General features: G+C 36.1%; 1 protein-coding gene across 3 annotated transcripts in view; it reads left to right on the forward strand.

Annotated features, from left to right (window-relative positions):
- The window catches only part of FHL5 (four and a half LIM domains 5), a 52,331-nt gene extending 34,874 nt beyond the window's left edge, over positions 1–17,457 (forward strand). For all 3 annotated transcript variants that reach the window (XM_003897929.3, XM_003897930.3, XM_009205691.3), the window contains 5 exons: positions 4,869–5,039; positions 6,468–6,642; positions 7,615–7,784; positions 12,276–12,462; positions 17,221–17,457. In XM_003897929.3, the coding sequence (XP_003897978.1) occupies positions 4,881–5,039; positions 6,468–6,642; positions 7,615–7,784; positions 12,276–12,462; positions 17,221–17,384 (855 nt within the window). In that variant the 5' untranslated portion in view covers positions 4,869–4,880 and the 3' untranslated portion in view covers positions 17,385–17,457. The remainder of the gene's footprint in view (positions 1–4,868; positions 5,040–6,467; positions 6,643–7,614; positions 7,785–12,275; positions 12,463–17,220) is intronic.
- Positions 17,458–27,279: the final 9,822 nt, after the last annotated feature.

Consider the following 27,279-nt stretch of genomic DNA (forward strand, 5'->3'; position numbering starts at 1 on the left):
GTTCCTGAATTTTTCCTAGCTGAAAATAATTGTCCTTCCTCCTTCTTTAAGGGGGTGGTTTTCAACCGTGCTGGATATTAGAGCTACTTGAGAACGGAAAAATACTTATTTTTAGTGCACTCCCAAAAAGTCTAATTTATCTGAGACAGGGATGCACCTTGGACATTTTTTAAATTCTAATGTGTACCCAATGTTTAGAACTACTGCTATAAAACTTGTAACCTTTCATTTATTCTCATCACTTCCTAACTTTTGTTTAGTGATTTATGAAATGTCCTTACTCTTCCTCCTAGATCATAAGCTCTCTGCAGACAGTATGTGAGTCTAATCTATTTTTATATCCTTTACAACTTGCAGCAGATTACTTTGCAAATGACATGTACTTTACATGTTTTTCAAATGCATTAATAAATAGATGGTGTGTGATGCCTTGCAAACAATAGTATATTAAAGATACCAGGCATGGCACCTAGTCCTTGCCTCTCTCCCACGTGAAATGTTCTCAACTACACTTCTTGTGAATCTATTCATTCTGCATAGCATAGTAAAAATGTTAAGTGGATATATTACTCATAGCATTAGGCTTTTTATCAATAACTCACCATAAAATATAACTTGATGCAAAATTGTTCTGGTTTTTAAAATAGCACCTAAGAAATAACATTCTCAGCTACAGAAACTATTACCAATGAACTTACATCTTTTTTTTTTTTTTTTTTTTTTTTTTTTTTTAGACGGAGTTTTTGCTCTTGTTGCCCAGGCTGGAGTGCAATGGTGCTATCCGGGCTCACTGCAACCTTCACCTCCCGAGTTCAAGTGATTCTCTTGCCTCAGCCTCCCAAGTAGCTGAAATTACAGGCTTGCGCCACCACACCTGGCTAATTTTATATTTTTAGTAGAGCAGGGGTTTCTCCATGTTGGTCAGGCTGGTCTTAAACTCCCAACCTCAGGTGATCTGCCCACCTCGGACTCCCAAAGCGCTGGGATTACAGGCGAGACACAGCACAGCCAAACTTACATCTTTTTAAGGGAGAAATCTAAAATCTAAAGGAGGGAACTAGAAAAACAAAGCCAAGTCCATTGATGCCATTGAATTGCTCAACTACTCATCTGTCTTCTACTCATCTGTCTTCATTATGTTCTTTGACGTATCAATGTACCACTAAATAAACCTTCTAAAATCCCAATATGCAAAGATAAAACTTCTGGGCTTAAATGTTGTGTTAGTTGCTGAATAACTTTGAAAGAAGTTTGAGAAGAATGTCTAAGTGATACATTCCAAGTGAATGACTAGCACTGCTGAGTTCACACCTAGAAAAGTTGAATGCTAACCAATTGGGGGTACATTGTTTATATTAATAGTTCTTACAGCTCATAATTAAGAACAGCTTTGCTCAAGACTTTTTAATCTTTGAAAGCAAAAATTTTCCAATGTCTTTGACAAATTATTCCTCAGGTGGTGATTCCTGAGACAAAAATCACATAGTCCTCATCCTCTTTCCTACAGCTCTACCTGTTAGGGCATGATTAAAACAAGCTAATTGGCTTGCTCTTCTGGACACAGAATTATTCCCTGAGAATTTTAAACTATTAATGTTAGTGATAAAGAAGAGGAAAAAGTAAAGAATAATGTTTAGAAAAGCGTAAAATAGTAAAAAGTGGTCAGATTGGAAAAATTCATTCTCTTACCTGTTCTGCCTGCTTCATTCCAGTTAGAACTACTTGCATTCGAAGTTCAAATCACTTTAAAAAGCTTTCAAGTTTCAAGATCCTTCTTCATCCTTAATGTACCCAGGTGAAAATTTGTTCTCAAGACTAAACATTTCCCAACTTCAAATGAGCTCCTATGCCATTCTCTCACTTGTCTTTTCCCTTCCTCAATAAAGTTTGATCTTTCCTTCCTTTCTTCTTTCTTTCCTTCCTTCTTTTCTTCCTTCCTTTCTTCCAATCTTCCTTCCTTCCTAACAGATTTCCAACAGCTTAACTTCCTTAAGGTCTTCCTAGAAAGGTCTCTCCTCACTCTCCTTTCTATTATAATGGTTCTCTAAGAATTCTATATCGTTCTAATAGAATGTGTATCTTTTATATAGTTATAATACCTCTATTTTTAAGAAACACTATTTGGATATATTCAAAGATCAATAGTTAAACGATAGACTTCATGAAAATGAGGAATGAATTTCTTAGTGTATTTTTTCTAACCAAGAAGAAAAGAATAAACATTCAGTTTGTTCTCTTACTTCAAATTACATTCACTATTACTAAGACAGGGGCTAAGCTAAGAGAATCCAGACTCCTTGAGGGGGCAGGGAGTTCAAATCACTGAGTAAATATTTAAGAAGTGTTGACCTGGACCAAATGCCTCCTCCCACTGTATAGTCCTACAAGTGTAAAATCACAAGGTTTTGAGATATTAGACCAATTCTGTCCTCACCCTACCCAACTTCCTGATGTTGCTTTTACAAAACAGAATTGAATAAGAAGTGAATTTCTTTTAAGAGGCCGGATGCGGTGGCTCACGCCTGTAATCCCAGCACTTTGGGAGGCCTAGGCGGACGGATCACAAGGTCAGGAGATAGAGACCATCCTGGCTATCATGGTGAAACCCCGACTCTATTAAAAATACAAAAAAAAAAAACCACAAAAAACAAAACAAAAAAAAACTAGCCGGGCGCGGTGGCGGGCGCCTGTAATCCCAGCTACTCAGGATGCTGAGGCAGGAGAATGGCGTGAACCCGGGAGGCGGAGCTTGCAGTGAGCAGAGATCGCACCACTGCACTCCAGTCTGGGTGACAGAGCGAGACTCCGTCTCAAAAAAAAAAAAAAAAAAAAATTAAGACATATTGTCTATGTTGTAAGGAATTTTCTGTGGATCCAGGCCTATTATCCTATTAGGACTTGGATGGGAGAAGGACCATCTTGTCTTATATTTAGGCATCTGATCTGATCACTAAATAAGTTACAGGTATTTTGATGTTGTCATGTTTAAAGTGTCATTTGAAATAAGCAATTGAAATATTATCAATTTGGTGTAATCCCTTTTGTGGTTTTATATATTCATTTTATAATACACTAAAAGCCTCACAAAATGGCAGTAGACTGCCAGTTCCTAACCACTGAGGGGCTATGTTTCATGATGCTATTATATACATCTAAAATGAAAATAAATATTAATGAAAGTGACGTTTTCCATATTAAGTAAAGAGAGTTAAAGGTACATACTTTATTTCTATGAAGTGATAAATACTTGATTGCTGTAAATGTGAATAAAACTTTTATTTTTAAACCTTTCAAGGGAATTAGATCTATTTTCCTGCTGTTTTCAAGCCTTCAGTAACCCTCTGAGTGTGTTTGTACTCACTAGGAAGGAACATTTCTGTGGAATTAATCAAATGGAGAATTCAATGTTCCTTGTAGATGATTTTGGCCATGTTCCATTGCGAACTTTCTAGTCTGCATTTCATCTTTCCTGGGAAAAGACCCACATATTCCAAATCCTCTGCCTTTTCTCTACTTGTTAGTAAAGAACAATATAGCAAAACTGCTATGTACAGAATTAATAATCATGTGCATTTAGCAAGGCTCTCTGCTGGGAACTTCATCACTAGAATAAGGCAAAACGCATGAGAATAACAGTTCAAATGTAGTCAGTACAAACTAGTATCAAAAACGCTGTTGTATCATCATCGTTAATTGCTCCTCTGATTTTGCCAAAATTAAAAAAAAAATTCTGTTGGGAGAGAATTAGAAAATATTCAAAGCTCCTAATATATTCCAGTAAATCCTGAGATGACAAATCTCATTTTCCGAGGAAAAGCAGTACTACTTTTTTTTTTGTAACAACAAAGAATTCATGTTCAACGCCTAATTAAAACCTTTGGAAATCTATATGCGTTGTTTCTTAATGGCTTTCCAAATTTACAAGATAATCAGAATCCTTATCTACCACTGGCTTTAGGTTTCATATCAGCTTTTTTATTCACCTTACAGAATGATTTTCACCTTGCAGATGAATTCTAGCTATTTTATCCATAGCTATAATGGAATAGCTGCTGCTATTATTCATGCTCTATACATGTTACTTTGGCCCTAAAGCCTGAAGGAACCTATTATTGTTTTCTACCACTGATGATTTTATATGCACTTCTGCATTTGGGCAATTGTTCAACAATAGTCACAAAGACCTAGCACTTGTTCAGAATCCTACCTGCTGAGGAGTTTTATTTGGCCAGCTTGGTAAAAGATATTTAAATGAAGATATCTAAAGCTAGTAGAAAACAGAGATTTTGGAGTCATCAGCACATTTGGGATGATGGAAGTCACAGCTAAGGAGGGGATGTGGTACAGGAAGACCTTGGGGTAAATGTGCAGAGCCCTTATTCAGTGAAGACTCGAATGACAATGTATTGATTATTAATTTATATTTCAGTAAAAAAGACTGTTTTTCCATCAAAATCTGCCTCTAGAATTTTCCAGCAAGAAGTAAGTGAGGACAGTTATTAAAAGCCCTAGCAACAGTTTATATTTATATCCTTGAGGTAAAACCATCCTGTTTCAACAGATACCATATTCTCATTGAATTCCACATTAGCTTATGACAAACACAAGATGTTTTTCATAATCTAGCTGCAGGTTTTATGCATTTTTTTAGCAAAACACACAAGAACTGCCAAGATGGGAGAGTAACCTTTCCTAAATCACTCCAAATGTCACCATGACTAGAAGCATATTTTCCTAAATTGGTGGATTTTTGCTTAAGAAAATATAAATTCATCCGAATGCTTCACTCACATTACATTAAGGTTTCATCATTTATCCTATAAACAAAATTCTGCTTTTATATACATGAATCACTTTGTCATTCACAGGATCAAACCAAAATGACAACTGCTCAATTTTACTGTCAATACTGCACAGCATCACTTCTTGGGAAGAAATATGTACTAAAGGATGACAGTACGTACTGTGTTACATGTTATGATCGTGTATTTTCTAACTATTGTGAGGAGTGCAAAAAACCAATTGAATCCGATTCTAAGGTAAGTCTCAACACAATTTACAGAATTACTGCATATGAACAGCAAACAAGTGGGTTGGAGTGCCTCTTTTCCTTTAGTGTTGACTTTCAACATCATTTCTCTGCTACTGGATATACAAAGATCTTAAAAGTTACCAGCAGTCAAACTCTAGCCACTACACTTAGCACTATGAAATACAACATATGCTTAATCCTCACGTGATCTTATAAGGTAGCTGAGAATGCTAAAGATTAATGATGTTAAGCTATTTGTCCAAAGTTACACAGCTAGAATTTTCCTGCTGTTTCCAAGCCCTTGGTAACCCTCTGGGTGTGTTTCTTATTTCTGGAATGACAAGGGTATAAATAAATGCATAAAGAATTGAAGTTGTAAGGATTCAAAATCTGTTTTCTGATGTAAAATCAGCTTTATTTCTACTAAGCCCTACTGATAGCTCTCACTCCTACCACCCATTCCTCCGACATGCTTATTTTCTTTCTTTCTTTCTTTCTTTCTTTCTCTTTCTTTCTTTCTTTCTTTCTTTCTTTCTTTCTTTCTTTCTTTCTTTCTTTCTTTCTTTCTTTCCTTCTTTCTTTCTTTCTTTCTTTCCTTCTTTCTTTCTTTCTTTCTTTCTTTCTTTCTTTCTTTCTTTCTTCTTTCCTTCCTTCCATCATCCAAATGTCTTTCTCTCTCTCTCTGTCTTTCTTCCTTTCTTTCTGCGTTTGCATTACTTAGGTGATGTTATTTTTTGTTTGCTTTTTATTTTTTTTATTTTTTTATTTTTATTTTTTTTTTTTGAGACGGAGTCTCGCTGTGCTCCCAGGCTGGAGTGCAGTGGCGTGATCTTGGCTCACTGCAAGCTCCGCCTCCCGGGTTCACGCCATTCTCCCGCCTCAGCCTCCCAAGTAGCTGAGACTACAGGCACCCGCCACCACGCCCGGCTAGTTTTTTTTTGTATTTTTAGTAGAGACGGGGTTTCACCATGTTAGCCAGGATAGTCTCGATCTCCTGACCTCGTGATCCACCCGCCTCGGCCTCCCAAAGTGCTGGGATTACAGGCTTGAGCCACCGCGCCCGGCCTTGTTTGCTTTTTAGATAAGTCTGAAAAAGTAATAGAACATTGTACCCCAAAATTTTAAAAAATCATTCCACGAAAAACCTCTATTGTAGTTTATAAAAAGAATATAGGCAAATTTTGAAGACACAGCAGAGAATTCATTTGTTTTTTCCCAGCTGCCTTAAGTGACCCACCAAGAAAGCCCTGGGCTCTAGCTCTTAATTACCCCAGAGAGTCTCCTCTCTATGGGTAACAGTTTCAGTAACAACTTTCCCTCAAGCTACTAGCACAACCTACTGACATGAGAGTCCCAGGAGTGTTCAGTTTTGTCTTATAAAATGTCCTGTTTTGTCACAACCACATTTAATTAACTTTTATTTACTGTCTCAAAGGATCTTTGTTACAAAGACCGGCACTGGCACGAAGGATGCTTCAAGTGCACCAAATGCAATCACTCTTTGGTGGAAAAGCCTTTTGCTGCCAAGGATGAGCGCCTGCTGTGCACGGAGTGCTATTCTAACGAATGCTCCTCCAAGTGCTTCCACTGCAAGAGGACCATCATGCCTGGTAGGATCTCAAGGGGGCTCCTGTCTCTAACTGAAGCTGCCATGCTTTTCATTAAGTCCCAGCACATGAGGAGTGCTGCAGCTCCCAAAACCCTGGTTTTGAGAAAGACATCTTTCTTACTCTCTCAATCTCCTTCCGTGTACCTTAGAAATAAAAAGATTGTTCATTCATTATCCTTGAATAGGTAAATTACAGTGTTCTGTGTATTTTCATAAAGTCTAATTCATTGAAACATTTCAAACCAGAACCTCACCCATAAAATAAAGAAAAATTTATAGCAATAATACTACATTAAACGCAGTGCCCTAGGCATAATGAATGGCATCAGAAAGAGTGATTCATCATTGGCGACTGGGGCCAACTGTCATTTCGTAGCTTGACACAAACTGTTTTGGGGATCAGTCATTGTTATTCTCTCTTAGGGAAGACAGGGTTCATGTATATCATTCCACTTTTGGCAAGGACTAATTCTTTATATTTTGATCTTCTTCTCAATCTCTATGGACAGCAGCATAAGAACATAATTCAATCTTACTGTCTCACTCTTGCTCTCTCATTTTCTTATTATGGATTCAGAGAATTTCTAGAAGGCCATAACTGCACAGCGTAGTCTCAGTAGTTGTGCTCAGGGCATTTTTAATACCCCTGTAATGATTTTGATGGCCCAATTTATCCAAACCATGTAAAACGATTAGGAGTCTTCATTCGAAGTACTTTTACATCTCCAGATTATAGGTTATTGAAGGGCTTGAAAGACTTTTCAGTGTAAGAGTGATTCTCCATCACCATGGCTGAACTTTACCAACCTTTTCTTTTTTTTTTTCCTCAGATGAATGGGTTTTTTTGAAACTGAAAAAATGCTATTTTTCTAAAAGGACAATTCATTTATCATCTTAACTTAAAACGTCGTAAAGTAATTTGATCTGTATTATGCTTGACTTATACTAACAGGTCCTTAATTTTGGAGTACAGGTTCCCGCAAAATGGAATTTAAAGGAAACTACTGGCATGAAACCTGTTTTGTGTGTGAGAATTGCCGACAACCTATAGGGACAAAGCCTTTGATCTCCAAAGAGAGTGGCAATTTTTGTGTGCCGTGTTTTGAGAAGGAGTTTGCTCACTACTGCAACTTTTGTAAGAAGGTAATTTTCTAAAGAGGGTGAAGCTTATGGAAACTCAGACCATTTCTTTTTAGCTGTATCGTATATTTGGAATGAACTGATATTGTTACGCTATATCTGCAATCACACACCCATAGTAGTTTGGACTTTCAACATGTCCAAACCACTAATTGTCATGATGACGATAACCATCTTTTTTTTGTTAACCATAAAATTCCAGCCACAGCAAGAATTTAATATTCCAAACAGCTCAAGTGATTTGGTATTCCAGTTCATTGCACTGTTTTTTTTTTGTTGTTGTTGTTGTTTTGTTTTTTTTCTTCCTGAGATGGATTCTCACTCTGTCGCCCATGCTGGAGTGCAGTGGTACAATCTCAGTTCACTACAACCGCTGCCTCCCGGGTTCAAGAGATTCTCGTGCCTCAGTCTTCTGAGTAGCTGGGATTACAGGTGCTTGCCACTGCATCCAGCTAATTTTTGTATTTTTAGTGGACACAGGGTTTCACCATGTTGGTCAGGCTGGTCTCAAACTCCTGACCTCAGGTGATCCACCTGCCTCAGCCTTTCAAAGTGCTGGGATTACAGGCATGAGCCACCACACCTGGCCCATTCACTGCTTTTATACAAGATCTCACGTATTCTGAGAGAAAGCACAGGTCTCTCTTTGAATACAGATGTTTCTTAAAAAATAATTTTTGATCCATTCAGTATTAACTGTTTCAGAGAAATACGGATTTGCCTCACAAAGTGACTAAGGGAACCAAGTTAAACAGGGCGTTTAACTCTTCACATTCTTTCTCAGCAATGCAAATGTCTTCTTGACTTGAAGCTTTTGTATTTCCTAAGAGTAGAGCAATCAGCTCAAGAGAGTGCCAAGATCGTGGGGGGCGTTCAGCAGACAAAAGACAGAAAGAAGACTAAGGGCAGCAAGTTCCTTCACTCCAGCTCCAGGATCATGTACAGCCTTCTGACTTGGCTTCCCACTCAAAAAACATTTTCTAAGAGAAAAAAAAAAAAGTGATTTTTTTGAAGTAAACTTCATCCAATTCTTTTTTTATCCTCTAAGCTTTTATGTGAAAAGGTAGCTCTAACACCTTGATGAAGCCTGTCTGCATTCCATATAATATATATGGGATGTTCTCAAAGAAATCCTTGATCTCTGAGGCATCATAAGTTTAAAATGACACCATAAATTGTCATAAGAAAGCTAAATCATGAAAATACATTGGATTAGTATAGTGGTTTCAAAGTACTTTTTATCTATGGGCCACATTGGGAGAACTCTTAAGCCCGTTTGTATATCTGGACAGCTGGAAGTCACACTACCACTTTCTACACCCGCATATGTGAACACACATACACATATACACACATGCAGTGATTGTTTAACATGCATAACCAATACCAGTACTTCATTTAAAGAGGAAGCAATATACTATACTAAGTTATAATTATTAAATTATACAATGCTGATGGCTGAGAATTGTAATTGATGACAACATGATATAAAATAATCTTATGACTGAGACCTTCATTACTCTACCAAAACACTAGCTTAGAAAATGACTTTACAAGCAGCAATCAAGCCATATGACCATGTGACATATGAATTCCAAAGAATTACCAATGACAGCATTTAAAAACATGCTGGAGGTTGGGCATGGTGGCTCATGTCTGTAATCCCAACACTTTGGAAAGCCAAGGTCGGAAGATTGCCTGAGGTCAGGAGTTCAAGACCAGCCTCGGCAACATAGTGAGACCCTGTCTCTATTTAAAAAAAAAAAAAAAGTTTAAACATTAGCCAAGTATGGTGACATGTGCCTATAGTCCCAGCTACTTGGGAGGCTGAGGCAGGAGGATCACTTGAGTCCAGAAATTCAAGGCTGCAGTGAGCTATGATTGAGCCACTGTACTCCAGCCTGGGTGACAACGAGATCCTATCTCTAAAAAATATACAAAACTTAAAAATTAAAGAAATTAAAATCATGCTGGAAATAAAATGAATAGATTCATCTCACTGTTTTGAGAGACAACTGAGTTAGCCAATTTTAGACTTCATTTCTTAAAGACTTAGACTAAAACAGTAATGAGATTTGTGAGAATTATCTTAAAATCATTTATTGGATACAATATAGTGTCTCTTTCAATGCTATAACAATTCAAGAGTGAAGCTTCTTTAGTACATCTATGCTGAGCACTGTCTAGGCCAAGTGCTGATGTTTCCCAGGTTATTGGAGCCTGTAACTATATTTAGGATATGATTTGAAGTCACCAAACATTTACAAAATATTTATATTGGGTAGTAGACAGATTATGACATACCGGATTATTTTTTATTTAGTTTTTAAAACCACAAGTCCTTTTCTAAAAAGCTGGATATGTTTTTGATCAAGATGATCCAATCTAAACAATTTTTTTCAACCCAAACCAAAACCCAAATATTTTCTTAAAACAAAGAAAAAACGACCTGACAATCAGGCTCTTAGAACTTTTAAGCTCTAAAATCCATAGATTTCATTTTGTTACACTAAGATTTATTTTCCTCCAGAAAGCAAATGATTTTAAACTACAAGCCCTTCAAATTCGAACTCCTCAAGGTTCAAAAGGAGTTAAACGTCTTCTTCAATTCTTCATCTGTCACCTACTGAGTGCAAAATCATTATTGCCTCCACTTTTTCAGAGGAGAAACTTGTTCTAAATCCTGGGATCAATCAGTGGTGAAAACCAAACTTAGATATTAGACTTCATCTTAACCTTCCTACCTCTTCAAAAGGAATGTAATCACAAGCAAACTATTTCTAATGTTCCAGAGTTTCTTGTCTCTAATTAAACAGTCTTCGGTAGTTTTATTTTGCTGTGAATACATTTTTCAAGTTTCAGATCTTTTAAGCATTGCCTGCTAATCATTAGACCAAACAAATCAAAGGAATCATGAATTCTGCTGTGTCTGCTGTAGGGCATTGGAAGTCAGTAGGGGGTATTTTAAATTGCTTTACTTCCATCACACCATTATGCTTCCCATTTACTTATTCAGAATAGTATGCTTTTTTCCTCTAGGAAAATATCTTTCATATCAAATATCTTTAATTTCTAAGATATTTGTTATACGATTAAAAATATTTTTAGAATAATTTTTTCACAAGTCTATGTCACAGACAAATAACATTTTCGGGTTTGTAAACAAGGAGGTGGCTTAAAATAGGCTCTATGTTTTACTATCTAGTTAATTTGATACAAAGGTTGTGGGAACCACCTCAGATATCCCATTGCTTCAGTCATTACAAAAATTTACAAAAACACATTCCAATATCTGCAGCAACTCTAAGAGCTCATTAGCTGTAAATTCAAAAGGTGATATGGCTTAAAAATAGTTACACGAGAAAAATTGCCCAATATTTATCCATCTGATTCTAAATAAAGATTTCTCAGCCTTTTAAAAAGTAGAATTCATGGATTAAATTCATTTAGGAAAAAAAATTATCTCATGCAGAACTAATTACATCTCTGGCAAAACACTTCACATAACACCTTAAGGCTCAATGTACAACCAGGGCTCACTCCATTGAGTTCTGATTCCCACAACGCCCCATTGCTAGATACAATATTGGAATCGCTTTCCAACTAGTTTTTTCTTTGGTATTTATTCATTCATTCAGCAAGGATTTTCAACTGCTTATCTGTGCAAGGTAACCTTGACTCAGTATGGTATTAATGGTGATGCACGCAGGCTGTGGAGTCAGACCATGCAGGTTTGAATCCTAGCTCACTGTGGCGATGGCAAGTAACTTAATGACTGTAACCCTCAGTAGTTGCTCATAGGAAAAGAGGGAAAGATAATAGTCTCTACTATGTAGAGGTGTTGAGAATATTCAGAAGAGGTCATCCTTAGCACGATGCTAAGGACTGAAAGAACACTTAAGAAATGGTAGTCGTTATCAACAAATAATGGTGCTTACCAATTCCCTTCAGAGTTACTGCTGTTGGATATTCTTGTACCTGGTGTAAAAAGTTCAGGAAAAAGAAGAATTCTTTTAAGCATCCCTAAAGTTAGATAGGTAGTTATAAGAACATAGTATAGAAAATAGCTCTAACAGCAGATCTTTAAAAACCAAAATTAAGAAAATTCAGAGAAGTATGAGGAAGTGAATAAAGAACGTGTGTGGTTTTCTCCCCCATCTTCCTGAGTCCAATATGGCCCTGCCTCTGTTCTATTTCATTGTAGGAGAAAAATATAAAATAATTTTTATTTCTTTCTACTTCCAATTAATTCCTATAACCTTTGGTTTCTCATGTTATTAATTTTTTAATGACTTTTTGAGGAAAAGAACATCCTAAGATGAAAATAGAGTAGCCGAAAGCACCAGTTGTGGACATAGAAGACATGAAATGATCTTTTATTTTTTCTTTTTGCTTCCTTTAATCCCCAGAGATACTAGGATCTCAAGAGAATCATGAAATGATCTGAATTGTAATGGCTCCCATGGTCATTGCCTTTTCTGTGGTCTTTGGCAGGTGATAACTTCAGGTGGGATAACATTTTGTGACCAGCTATGGCATAAAGAGTGTTTTCTGTGTAGTGGCTGTAGGAAAGATCTCTGTGAAGAGCAGTTTATGTCCAGAGACGACTATCCATTCTGCGTGGACTGCTACAACCATCTTTATGCCAACAAGTGTGTAGCCTGTTCCAAACCCATTAGTGGTGAGTTCTTCAGTTCAATATGATCTTGCCATGAGATAGTTATGGCTATATGAAACACTGTCTAGTTAATTTAGGAAATACGATTAAAGGATGGGAAGCTTTCATTTATGTTTCCTTTTGAGATAAACACAAGTGGGTGCAAATATATGAGCATAAATATTACATGGATTATTCAAGGAAAGTATAATTTGGGTGTCTATACTCAGTAAAGGTAACTACCTACTAAACCTAATGGTACTGACTCTAAGTAAAAGACCTTCACAAGGAGGTCTGCTTGCAGCCTCATTAAGATTTGAGTGGGAGGAAAGAGTACTCATAAATCAGAATCCTGCTTAATTCCAAAATAGGACCAAGCATCCTTTAGTTAGGAAGGTTTTAATTAAATTCCACTATTGTATAGAACATCTGAAGCTGTAATAATTAAGGTAACATAGGTCAGTAATTAATTAAACTTCATTTTAAGATGCTTCTAACAAATGTATTACTCTCTTTTCTCTATTCACGTGCAATTATGAAGTGCATTTATGAGTAGATGAAAGAAAACAAGATAGCATTTTACTGAAAAAAAAATTTCCCTCTTAATGATAAATCGATCCACGTTAAAGAGGTTTTCAAGGTAAAAAAAAATACATCTTTTCCTCAGAGACACCTTTAAAATGCTAATCCTATAATAAAGGAACTGAAACTAGCATGACACTTGAGAAATCCAGCAGGTATTCTTTCTGGCAATTTATAGTCACCTAATAATGTGTCAGAACTGTATATCTACTTTCTATTCCTAGTATTCTTAGATCATATTTCAATTTTTAATTCAGTTTACATACCATAGAATTAAAGATTATTTTATCCCTTTCCTCCTTCTTCATCTTCAAATATGTAACAAAATAAAAGTTGAGTCTTCATGCACTTTTCAAACGAAAGAAAAAGTTTCACAGCAAGCCCCACCTTGGCAGGCTTTCACTGACTTGCAAGGGAAGGGAGGGCATCACCAGAAAAAACAGCATGGTCTTATTTCTCTAGACGGAGCACCATGTGTGTCAGGATCTCACACTGGCCCACAGGCTACATCTGGCCAGCAGGTAGGTGATGTTTGGCCTGAACATGTTTGGAAATGTAAAATCCATCTCTGCAGCTAAAAGTAGAGGAAGAACCTACCATTGGGTGAGCAAACTGTCTCCACATTAACCAGCAGGGTCACCATCATATGGAACTAGTGGCTGTTCAATTGCATTGGGCATGCCCTCTCTGTTCCTTGCACCCTGTCTGCATCATTCAGCTAGATCACCTTTCTGGCCCTTGCAAGAACTTGCCTTAGCAGTCTCACACCACTGGGCTCCAGGGTCCATGCTTTTAACCACCCTGCTCTCCTGCCTTCTACAAATTTGGCAATTCCTATAGCCAAGAGAACAAGCCACTATCTCCACTGATTTTAGTTAGAAAATGGGACTTTCAGATATCCAACAGTACCTGGAGCTCCAGAATCTCCCTAGTAAAATCTGCAATCACAGTCCCTTTATTTTATAACAATACTTTTCTTGAATCGGGACAGAAAAAAAGGAGAACTTCAATGAGAAAATAAGGAAATTAACAACTCAAAATAGGTTTCAAAATTCTCTGGGCATCCAGATGGCTAATACTGATCTGCAAAAAGCCTACACAAGGCCTGAACTTGAGTTTCAATTCTGATATATCACAGATTCATGTGCCTAAGTGATTTTTCTCATAGATTGTTCCAGATCACTGAGCCCAGGCTTTTAAAGTTGAGATGGAAAAACAACGTTGTTCTGCACAAAAATATGAGGATGATCAAGAGCAAACAATCTGACCCAAAAGTAATCTAAATGCAATATTATATATTTTATTCAGACTCATCAGTCCACAGGAAATGTCTAATAACTATTTTAATCTCTTTTCTAAACTTTTTGATTGAGACACCAGAGACTGAAATGCCTGCAAAAACTTACAACTCACTTTAATATTTCTTGATCTAATTGTTAAATATCTATAGACCCTGTAGTACCGCTTCTTTAAAATTGAGCTATTTGAACTGATGTACCATTGGAAATCTGATACTGTCACATGTCTTCAGAAAATTGGCATTCATCTGATTATTATATCACTTTAAGAAGCTAGGTATTCTTGGTCAAAGGATACAAAATTTCAGTTAAACAGGGGAAATAATTTCAAGAGATCTATTGTACAACATAGTGACTATAGTTAACAACTATGTATTATATACTTGAAAATTGCTAAGAGAATAGATTTTAAATGTTCTCACCACACGCAAAAAAAGTATATGATAAGGTAATAGATATGTTAATTGCCTTGATTTAGCCATTCCACAATGTATACATATACAAAAACAACACATTATATATGTACAATTTGTATTTGTCAATTAAGATTAATTAATCCATTAATTTTTTTAAAAAGCTCTGAGAAATCTACCTATAAATCACCAAGTATAATTTTTAAAACCCAGCACATTGAACTGCTTCATTTGAACAAACTCCAGGTATAGCTACCATATTTTCTCCTCCTTTAAGATAGGATTAACCCCTTAAATTATCAGGGATAAATGAAGCAGCTTCATGCATGAAAAGTGCTCTGGACTGAGGAGCAAAAGACTTGGTCCTCCTGCCCCCACTGCTGTGTCACCATGGGTGACTAACTCACTTCCAGGGTGGGGGGCCTTCATTTGCCTTATTTATAAAACAAGCAATTAAGCAGCTTTGCTTTCTTCCATCTCTGTTTATTTCAAGGAAAAGGAATTTCAAATGTTGTGGTTTCTTCAGAGAGCGATGCTAATGTTCTTGACCATGTTCTTTACCAAAGAGAAACTCAAACTTAGTTTCATGAGGTTAAAAGCAGAGACTCTAAAGACAACTGGCCTGTGCTTAAATAGTAGGTCTGCTGCTTACTAGCTGGGTGACCTGGGGCAAGTGGTTAAACTTCTCATTTTTCAGTTTTTGTCTGCAAAGTGGAACTGATGCTAATATCTATCCCCATGAAGGTAAGGTGAGGGCTGTATAAGGTAACACACATAAAGACTTAGAATAGTGATTGGCACACATTCAAGCACTCAACAAATGCCAGCTCTTATTCTACTGACTTGTCAGAAACCTATGAAACCAGATAAAACAGGTGCCAGAGACCCGCTTCAGGGATGACTTTCTTACTGCAAATAACCCTCATGACTTAAGGGAGTAAACATATCCTTTTTGGAACAGTTTGCAAACGTCTCACATGTTGGTTCAGCCCTTTCTTAAAGTTGTCAGATGCTTCTAGTTTTTCTTCTTCATAAAATCTGGAAGAATTGCTTTTATATTTGCCACTTGTACAAGGCTTACTAATAAAATTAAGAAAAACTCATGAGTATCAAAATGCTAGACATAGTAATAGTTTTATGAATAGCATAATTTATGTATATACAGAACATTACTCTTGCAGTCAGCTTATTAACGTTTTGAATAACATTAAGGGAATTAAGTAGTACATAATTAATTTACATTTATTAGGAAGTAATGTTGATAGCATCATAGATAAGCGAGCTATAAATTTAATCAAGGAAAGCAGAGGAATTTGATGTAAATTTCTCTATGAACTACTAAATTATATATGAAGACATCAAATAAGTTTGTTACGATGGAAACAAAAGTTCACTATCCTATTTAAGAAGAATGTATCTGAAATAGAATGCTATTCACCCTTTCACATCACCATTCCAAATGGAGTATTTGGAAATTACATATGAATTATATAACTCTTTTAGCCTCACTCCATGGATGATGAGCAAATAATAGCACTAAGATTACTGGGAGAAAACACGAAATAAATAAAGACTCAAGCCTAGGGCATCTCAACCTCTTCCCAAACCCTAAACATTTTCTCCCTTTATGGAACTTCTCAAAATCAGTTTCTTGAACTATACCCTGGAATCACATTAGGGAGAGAGAGATCAGACCCTCACTGACGATTCAAATTCTACTACTTTTAAAAGAAACTGTGTGGCTCAAGGGAGGCCCAGGTTAAAGTGGAGGAGTCTGACAAAGCCCTTAGAAACCAATCACTGGATAACGTGGCTTCATTGGTCAGATTCAACAAAAGCTGAAGTTGTCTCTGAGCGAGGTAATAAGGCCACCACGTTAGGATAGCTGAATGATTAGACAAAATTCTCTATTTTGGGCTTTCTAGAAATAGTGTCCCAAACCATATGACCCCAGGATGTATTCTAAGTACAACTAAGCACAGAAAAATGAGGGGAAAGAAAACGAAAAGTCGTTACAACATCGGACGTCAGCCTAGAAAGTGCACATTTATTTCATTTTGTCTTAATTTTGCAGCTAAGAAAACTTAAAGTCATATAGAGAAAAAGAGGAAATGTATTCATACTTAGCTATCTCTGGCTTTACAACCTATACCTTCTTTCCACTACGCTACACTGTATTTTCTTATCCAGCTTAGACAATCCTTATCTGTTTCCAAAAATACGTGACTTGCATATCAGCATTCTGCCTTCTTCTGTAGATTATGGCAGAATTTGGCTGCGAATCTGGTTGGGTGGCATAGGTGGAACTTTCCTACAGCGGATAGGTCCAGATGGACACAGGCCCAGGAAGCAGCATTCTTTTTTGGGTTACTTGCCTCTATGTTGTCTTGCTCATGGCTATATCTCCATTTCCTAGAGGAGTATATGATAGAATGCTCAAGCTGTTCCTTGAAAGGATAGATTAATCTTTTTCTCCAATTCCTTTACAGGTCTCACAGGTGCCAAGTTTATCTGCTTTCAAGACAGCCAGTGGCATAGCGAATGCTTTAACTGCGGGAAGTGCTCTGTCTCCTTGGTGGGTAAAGGCTTCCTGACCCAAAACAAGGAAATCTTCTGCCAAAAATGTGGCTCCGGGATGGACAGTGACATCTAGGAGACAGTCCTTTCCCACCTAAAATCCACTTTGCCTTTGTTGTCACTAAAGCCAGAATTCAGTTGCAGTCTTATTTTTGACTTAAGTTTTAGAAAATATTAATGTAGTTTAGAATGGAAAAGTTTTTGCACACAGTTTGATCGAACTGTATTCTAAGGGCACAAAAAGCACAGTAGAACAGAAATGAATATATGCTAAATCACAAAGACAACTCTCCTTGCAAAATACTGCACTCTGCTGTTAGAAACATAGGAAAATATCTCTTCATAATCAAATATATGACATATACCTAGGAGCTGTGGATGTAATTACTGAAGAATGAGGTTTTTCACACCTGAAGAGTAAAAGAAAAACTAAGAGCTCAAACTGAGAGGTATGCATGAGACTAGTGTTTGCATTCCTGGTTATATGTAATGTGATAAATTAGCTATGAATGGTAAAAGAACAAAAGTGATCAGAGTAAATTCATCAGCAATTATCACATTTAAGAATTGTTATGATTTAAAAATCATTCTTTTTTTGTTCACACATACTGACTTTAGAATTAAAAACAAAGCTACAATTTGTCCTCATACACAGTTTCCACAGCTTGCTAGCTCTGTGTTTACTCAATGGAATATGAGAATTGAAGACTTTATGGCTCTCATAATCTGCGTAGGTATAAAGGGGATCATTTCTACCTAGGGATAGCCAAACCATGGGTTTCAACACATTTTGTATTAAATGTGTTTTCAAAGTCCACAGTGATTTTTCTAAACGCTTACAGATTCCATGAAATAACAGTCATTCTTTCAAGTGGAGTTAACCAGGATAATCTTTGTCCCTAAAGGCAAACCTTTAAAATAAATAGATCATTAAATCATCACTTGTGGAAATGAGTTTTAGGGAAGGGATTGAGTGTTGGAACATGACTTTCATCCAGATATCTAAAGACATAATAGAATGCATAATTAGCTCTGTGCCTCATGCATTTTGCCTTCTAAAATTACATAGATGATTAATGGGCAGACATAAAAGTGGGCTTTAAAGAAATCTAGTAATAATAAAAACTGAAAAAGAATAATTCACTGCTGATAATTCCGAACCTGCAAAGCAGCACAATAATGTGCACTGTAGGGGAGCCCTCCCCACTCTTCCCCCACACCTGTGCCACCCACCTTACCCCAAGTCAATCATGCCCCCAGCTTCAATCTGCTGCATAACCAGGAGGTGCACTCCTAACCCTAAGCCACCGTCCTACAAGTCAGTCAGTGTTTATTGATCACACAGGAAGTAAACAGCCTTAGTTGGAAGTCCAGCACCAGGTTTATCTTTATACCAGACTTTAACTGATCGTGACCCTACCTTGCTGCCCCTGGATATTTTCCACATTACTTGGGACAAATGGAGAGCAACCTCTGCTCTCCATGATCAGTTATCACATTGGTTATAGCATCTCTTGGGTGGAGTAGAGGGAGGTCAGGAGAAGAAGCCCGCATAGATATATAAGTGTCTTCTCTCAGATTATAGATTAGAGCATTAAAGGTTTTGATTAAAATCTAATTATAAGATACTGCTGATCACAATTACCAAAATAGCATCACAGGAGATTCAATTAAAATTGTCATGGAAACAATATTTGAAATAGTTTAAAATGCAAGAACATTCAGGGATGTTAACAATTTAGAGATACTAATAAATGTTCTGCTAGATAGACTATTTGAACACTATAAATGTATTTTGGGGTTAACAATGCCAAGATACGTTTTCATATTCTCTTTGCAAAATACAGGCAAAACTAGCAATATTTTTTCTGCATTATATGAAATTTCACAGGTAAAACTAAATCTATGATATAGAAAATAATAGTACATTACACATAGTGAAAACTAAGCCACTTAGGTTTAGATAGATATATAACATGTAACATCTTCTCTGTTAACCAATTATAGATAAGTATACAACATGTAATGTTTTCTTAGTTAAATAATTGGAAATGTTTAGGCATTTTACTGTGTGTGTGTGGGGGGGGGGTGAGTATGCACATGATGAGACTTGTATTCTAGCCTTACAATTAAAATTCACAGAATGATTTCCTAAAGATTTTATTATCCTTTCATAAGTATAAATATATGTACTTTTACATATGAATAGTTCTGCATTTAGAAGGTATCCTACACATCAAACATCCATTAAACATGTACTATACTATGCCAAAAGTTAGAGCTTACACTGTTGTGGTTCTGGAGTGATAGGAGGATGGATCAGGGTATGGAAACGCAGAAGTGCGTGATGCAGAGATCCTTGCCTACAGGTTAAACAAAGCACCACTGTAGACACAGGACACATATACAAAACAACTAAGAAAAAAGACTTCGTTAGGTCTTTGTGTAATACACACAAAGATAAATGTAAAAATTATATAGTTGATTTATACGGTTTATGTGACAAAGAGAAAAACTCTCTTAATGGACTTATCCAAAGATGAAATGGACTGCCTCAGGAAACAGTGGGTTCCCAGTAATTCAAAGGTGACATCTGCATAGGCAGGAAAGAAGTTAAAAGCAAAATCCCACGTGCCAATAACAACCAGATGGCTTGGAAGTAGCAGAGACTGTGCCGAAGAGCAGGAGAAAATAAGACTGCTAAAAGAGAAAGAGTCAGAGGAAGGGAGATATTAACTCTTAGGATAAAAAGTGTATATAACAGGCCATAGAAAGTTACCAACTGTTCTTAAGTAAAGGAAGAAAGTAATTATTGCAGTGTTTGAGGGAAATTATGCTATTGATTCTTTGTGGAATAGAACCAAAGAAAGCAAGGTTCCAAGGATTAACTTTCTTACTGCAGTAATAAGTTTGGTTAATGGCTACAAAAGTGAAAAGAAAGAGGAAAAAGGCATTGAAGGCCAAGAGTTATATTTGTTGGCAAAGTCAACAAGTCAAAATATTTTATTTTGTCATGTTGGGGATTAAAGATGACAAAAGAAGCAAAAATATATTTCTGCTTCAATAATAATGACTAGGATGCCCAAGGGTTCAATTTTAACTTGGCATTTTATATAAGTGTTAAATTGGGACAAACGAGCTCCACTGGTTAAGTAAAATGTGGTTATGTTACAATTCAGGCTTCAAAGCTCACATCTTTGCTATAACTTAAAAAAAATGGAACACTAGATTGTTCATTGGAGTAAAATATTGGCCTACCATTATGAAAAATGCATAACACTAATCACAAATGGTTAAAAAAATCACTGCCAAATTTAATATCACAAATGAAAAGTCAATCCAAAAACACATTTGATGTTAGCAATACCATTTTTGAATTTAAGAAAAAAATTTTTAATCTACTTGGCATATTGTTAATTGTTTTTTAAATAAGAAAATGGTTGTTTGGCCGGGCGCGGTGGCTCAAGCCTGTAATCCCAGCACTTTGGGAGGCCAAGGCGGGCGGATCACGAGGTCAGGAGATCTAGACCAGCCTGGCAAACACGGTGAAACCCCGTCTCTACTAAAAATACAAAAAAACTAGCCGGGCGAGGTGGCGAGCGCCTGTAGTCCCAGCTACTGGGGAGGCTGAGGCAGGAGAATGGCGTGAACCCGGGAGGCGGAGCTTGCAGTGAGCCGAGATCGCGCCACTGCACTCCAGCCTGGGCGACAGAGCGAAACTCTATCTCAAGAGAAAAAGAAAATGATTGTTACAGTGTGTTCTAGATATATTTAATCAAGCACATAGCCTGTAATACATCTATAGATAGATGTTTATTATGATAATGATACAGTTTTTGCTAATTTTATACATTGGTTTTTAGAAGTCTCTTATACTGAATAAATTTACATTTTACATAGTCTATATTACTCATATTATTTTTAAAGATTTATTTTTTACATTAACTGTTTAGTAAACAAAATAGGTGTGGAATAAATTCTGTATTGTTTCTACTTCTATTACATAAAGGAACATGATGACTTTTACCTTCTATTACCCATCTGTTTTTACAACATTCAAGTTGTAACTATATATTCAGATACCATTTCAGGCATAAAACAGAATTGTCTGGCCCAAACAAAATCTCTCTTCTGTTAAACTAGGAGATCTATGGCTATGCTCTGACAGTAATAAAATGTTAAAATATTCTAAACTAAAAAACAAAACAAAACAAAACAAAAAAACCTCTATTACTTCTGTGATTCTGAAAATATTTTATGAAAAAAAAATCCCACTTCAACTGAATTTTTCTACTTTGATGCAGGTAGTCTGTTGCTAATTTCTTATTTTTATATGTAAGGAATTGCTAAAACTCTTGGTGGCTTTAAACCCTTATTTATTCTATCTAAAGCAAAATTTATGTCTGTTACACAAATCTTCATGAAACTTTAATCCATATTATTAGTATCAGTTAGTTACTCTCCAGAATTAATCTTGGATGCTGAATTCTTTTAACGTCCAAACCTGTTCCACAAAGAATATTTGGAAGAACAACCTCATCAAACGTTTCTAGTTCACTTTTTAAATCACATGGTTTTGAAAAGTAAAGATCTTATGGGGACCCACAATATAAACCTTATGTCTTGGAGTAGTGTCTCTTCAATGAAAGAGTCAGAATATCACTAGAAATTACAGTTGTTAGGTATTACTTTTATCCTAAACCTCTTCTTCCAGGAGTATTAAGTCTTTAGATCTTCATTATCCTACCAGAAACATTGCAGGACTGACTGAAATGGGATCACCATTAAAAAATGTATGGGAACTTTGAGGTCCTCTTTTCAGGGAGAGGTAAAGGAGAACTGTCAAGACTTGGGAAAATACATCACCAGGATAGATATGGCCTTATGACTTCTCAGAATTTACTGAATCTGTATTGTGTTATGTCAACATTTTAAAAAGGATATCAAGGAGAGAGGATATCAAGTCTTCATTTGAACCATCCATCTCAAAAGAATTTAGAAATGAGTCCATCCACTCAAGTCATCCACGTGGCTTCTTAGATGGTACCAAAAATGTATCATCCAGAGAGAATTAGAGAAGTTTTGTATGATAATTAAAATCATTCTAAATTTTTTTGGCTGATAAGCTTTAGACCAAATACTCTATTCAATATGGAGGAAATCAAAAAGGAGAGAAAAGAAACAAGAGATTCAGACTCAAAGTTGGAGTCTATAAAAGAAATAACAGAGTTTACATGTATTTGAAATGACTGGATTTTATATCACTGTGGTTGAGAAAGGGAACAGCTCGCTGTGATAGAATTATGATCTGTGTCACCGAGGAGCAAAGAGTATTTGGGTCAAATATTTTCCCACGAATGTTAACAAACTTATGGAGTGGATGTCCGTAAACGGTTCTCTAAATGAGGAACGTTAATGAGCTCAGCAGACATTCATCCAATGACTCAAACAGTGACATTAAATGCTATTCCTGCTGCACATAAAAACAAAAAGTTTTATATTTATGGAATTCCACACACTGAATCCTTAAGGCTTACTCCTTCTTTAACAAATGACATCGTATCCCTTGTTTGCCTCTGTAGCATCACTGATAAGTCTGTTTATTTGAGAGCTTCAACCCAACCTCTCAAACAGGAAATGAATGAAGGAGTATGGATAGAAGAAAAATGGAGAAAAAGAGTGTGGTGATAAAAATTTTGACATTTCTGAAATAAAATAAAAAATTAAAATTTTAAAACTTTCATTTTCCCTATGTAATAAAAACTTTCCAAAACTACAAGATAGTTACAAGAGGCAAAATATATGAACAAAAAAGGAAAAGTTTGATAAAATTTTGGGCTTAAGGACTACAGTTAGTCTTCTCCCCTCCATAGAAATTACTCTCTTAGACACCACCAACTAATATGTAGCCACAAAAGTCAATGATTGCTTCTTCAACTTTCTGTCTGCTATGAGATAGGCACTTGCTATTGCTAGCTTCCTCAAGTTTCTTCAAAATCTTTCTGCCAGTGGCATCCATGACACCATTCTCTCCTATGTCTCCTAAATCTTTGCCTCTTTCACTGGCACACCATCTTCTATCAATTTCTTAAAAACAAATATTCCTAAATATTCTTGACCTCTTTGCTCTATATTTTCTCTATTGGTGAATTTGAATTTATCTAATTCCATGATTTCAATTGCTTTCTCTGGATAGCTGAGTTCCAAATATACATCTTCTGCCTTGAATTCTCTTCTGAGTTCCAGACCCAAGTTTCTCATTGCCTTTTGGACATCTCAAACCAATGTCATGCAGACACCTAAAAATAACTTTATTATCCTTCCTCCAAATTCTACTTATTGTCCTCTGTTCTTCATCTTAGTTAATGCATCATCCAAATAGAGCTTTTTGAATTCAAGTCTTGGGCACATGAAAAGTAGTCATTAGGGAAATGCAAATTAAAATTGCAATGAGATACCATTTCACGCAGACTAGAATGGCTATAATAAGTAAGACAGACAGTAACAAGTATTGTTAAGGATGTAGAGGAACAGGAACTTTCATATATTGCTGGTAGTAATGAAAATGTTAGGAAATGATCCAGCTACTTTGGAAAACAGTTTGATAGTTTCTCAAAAAGCTAAACATAAAACTACCATAAAGCCCAGAAATTTCACCCATATCTACCCAAGAGAAATGAAAATATATGTCCACACAAATGTTCACAGCAGCATTATTCATAACAGCCCAAACTTGAAAAAACCGAAGTATTCAACTGATAAAGAGATGAAGGAAGTATGATACAGCCATATCATATATTATTATTCTACCATAAAAAGGAATGAAGTATTGATGCATGCTACAACATGAATGAACTTTGGAAATATTATGCTAAGTGAAAGGAGTCAGACAAAAAGGCCACATACTATATGATTCCATGTATACAAGATGCTCAGAACAGGCAAATTTACAGAGACAAAGTCGATTAGTGGTTTCCTGGGGTTAGGGGCATGAATGGTAATTAACTGCAAATGATCATGAGGAAACTTTTTGGAGAGAATGAAAATATTCTAAAACTAATTTATCGTAATGATTGTACCCCTTGATAAAATTACTAAAAATCATTGAATTATAGACTTGAAATGAGTGAATTGTATGATATGTAAACTATAGCTCAATAAAGCTGGGTATTTTTTAATCTTGGCTTTTCCCTCTCACCAATTCCTTACATCTGAGTCCTGTAAGAAAAGCCACAATTTTTTCATTTTCCCTTGCAGACTTATTTTGTTTCCCCAAAATACCATTCACTTTAATTTTTATGTGCTCCTGCCCATGCTGTTTCCTCTGCTTAGGATTCTCTTCCTCTCGCCTGCCTGTCAAAATTTTAATCAACCTCTAAAGCCCAGATCAAAGTTGCCTCTTATGTGAAATCTTTACTAATATCCCTTAGCAAAATTTAATCATTTCCTGCAACTTATTTTTTATAATTCTGTGAGAAATTTAAACAACTTGGTTTATATTGCAGTTAGGAGTGATAGGCAACCTGGTTAAAAAAGATGGTTTTTGGAGTCAGAAAAGCTGGGTTCAGATCCCAGCTCTGTCACTAGCTTATTATATGACATTGGTTAAGTTACCGAACTCTCAACTTTGGTTTCTCAATTTTCCAGTATAAACCTCAAAAAGTTTGATGTGAATATGAAATGAAATATATGCAAACTGCTTTACATCTACCTGGAACATATTCAACATATTATAAAGTTATTAAAGTGTCAATTATCTTCACCTTCCTTCTCACCCTCACTCCACCCTAGATCATGTGTTTATTCATCTTTGATAAACTCTGTGCTTAGTGAAGTGTCTGGCACTTGGTAGACAGCCAATAAATACTTTCTGAATTAAATTCTAGTTGTGAAAATATTATTGCTATAATATTCTCCCAGTGTCAGTTATCAACAGTCATCATTAATATGTAACTCCCTTTTGCTATTGGCCTCAATCATGTTGTATAGAGTTGCCCATGGAAGAAGCAGCTGGATGGCAAATTAATGCCTGTAGTTTCAAGTATCTTCATTGAAGTTTTTATTTTGATACCACTGTTTCCTCTGTCCATATACTATTAATCTATAGAATATGCCTTTCTCAACCAACAGTCACAGGGTATCTGGAGACACTTAATTTTCAGGTGCTTTGGAAAATAACTGCCTGTATTTGAAGTTTCCTCTAGGGCCCTCACAGTAGATGTTTTAGGCATTGCATAGCTTTTTGTTAAGTCAGACCATCCTAAATATGTCTGCCAAATTTGGAGTCAATCTGTCCAAGTTTTGTGTCATTTGCGTACAGACAGCTAGAAATGAAGTTGTACTTACTTTGCTTAAATTGCAAAATGCATTCTCTGTGTTTCTCAAAAAGGCAGCCAATTTTACTTTAACCTATGCTGAGTATGTGTAGCTTTGGACATATTAAATTATTTTATCATACCAGAACAGCATTTATAGGCTGCCTCAATCCTCCCATGGTACAGCATTTCATTTCTCTTGTTCTTCCTTATTAAGCATTTTTTCTTTTTTCTTTTTTCTTTTTTTTGACACTTTCACCTCTCCTGTTCCAGTGTTCTCCTTTTCTTAATGTGCACTAATTCCTAGTGGATATAAGTTTAGGATATTAATATAATTACTTTGGATGGAATTCTAGAAAATAAACATCTAGGCATTTCTTTCTCCATTTACCTGGTCCTTAACTAACACCCACATTTTTCTTGCCTTATGCCCCAATATTAAACTCAATATATAGCTTCTAAGAACAGAAATACAAGTCCACAGCTAGAAAATGTTCAGAGACAGATATTAAAACTGTGAGAAATAAAAACACTCTGGGTATTGAAACTTTAATTCTCATTCTTGGGTTTTTCATAAAATCTTCTATTATCTCTCATAAGGAATATGTTTCTAGCTGCCAATATGAGGCTTTTGTCAGTTTGTGAGGAGAGTAATATCAAAACCCACAACTACTTTGATTCTCAAAAGAAATATTAAGGACCTTTAGTTTGTAATCATAATGTACAATAATTGTTGAAAATCTTCAACTAGTTATCTTCTTTGTGAATAATTGTTACCTTAAAGTGACAACAATCTCCCCTTCAAATACATCTGAAGAAATGCAGGCAGGTATAGGTGGCTTTGTCTTAGCTTTCTTTACCTCCCCCAGTAAGAACCTCCAGCACTCACCGTGTCCCTAGGAATGTGACATGCACTTGCCTTCATTTTCTACAATAATCTAATAAACTTGTATTTTACATTATTCTCATTGCACCGATGAGGAATTTGAGGTTAAAAGAGGGAAAATAATTGGCTCCAGTCATTACAATACGTGTAGATCTGATTCCAGAGTCTATGATATCCGTGACGCTAATAACACATGGTGCCTCCACTCTCTGCAGAAAGTCTAGTGTTACCATTTCCCCTTTCCCACATACCCACTTCCTGCCGGTCCCAGGTCCTGTTTCACTTGTTAAATGTCTGTTAAGACTGTTTTCTCCTTTTCACTTCCATGGTTCAAGCTTCATTAGTTCTCATCTAGATGCTTTAAATTATCTCCTATCAAAATATGCTTTTGTGTCTCCATGGTCTCATCCTTTTATCTGCCCTACACCTTTCCTCCACCAGATCAATACTTCTTAATTAGCATCTGATTATTGCTTCATCTTGCTCAGCAGCCTTTACTGGCTCTCCATTAGGTCCCCTCCAAAATCTGGCCTCATCGTTCTTCCTAGGCTACTCTATCAGTATTTTTCCCCACTAGAATAGGTACCTTTGAGGATGGAATCTTTGTCTGCTCTATTCACCATCAAATATTCATTGCCTAGAACAAAACCTAGTACAGAGAAGGTGCTGAAATAAGTGTTGGGTGAAAGAATTAAGAAACATTCTGCTTTAGCCATATCTTATTATTTATTGCTCCCAAAATAAATACTGCATTTTCTTCAACTTTGTTC

The sequence above is a fragment of the Papio anubis genome, chromosome 6 (genome assembly GCF_008728515.1).
Source record: "Papio anubis isolate 15944 chromosome 6, Panubis1.0, whole genome shotgun sequence".
Classification (NCBI taxonomy): Eukaryota; Metazoa; Chordata; class Mammalia; order Primates; family Cercopithecidae; genus Papio; species Papio anubis.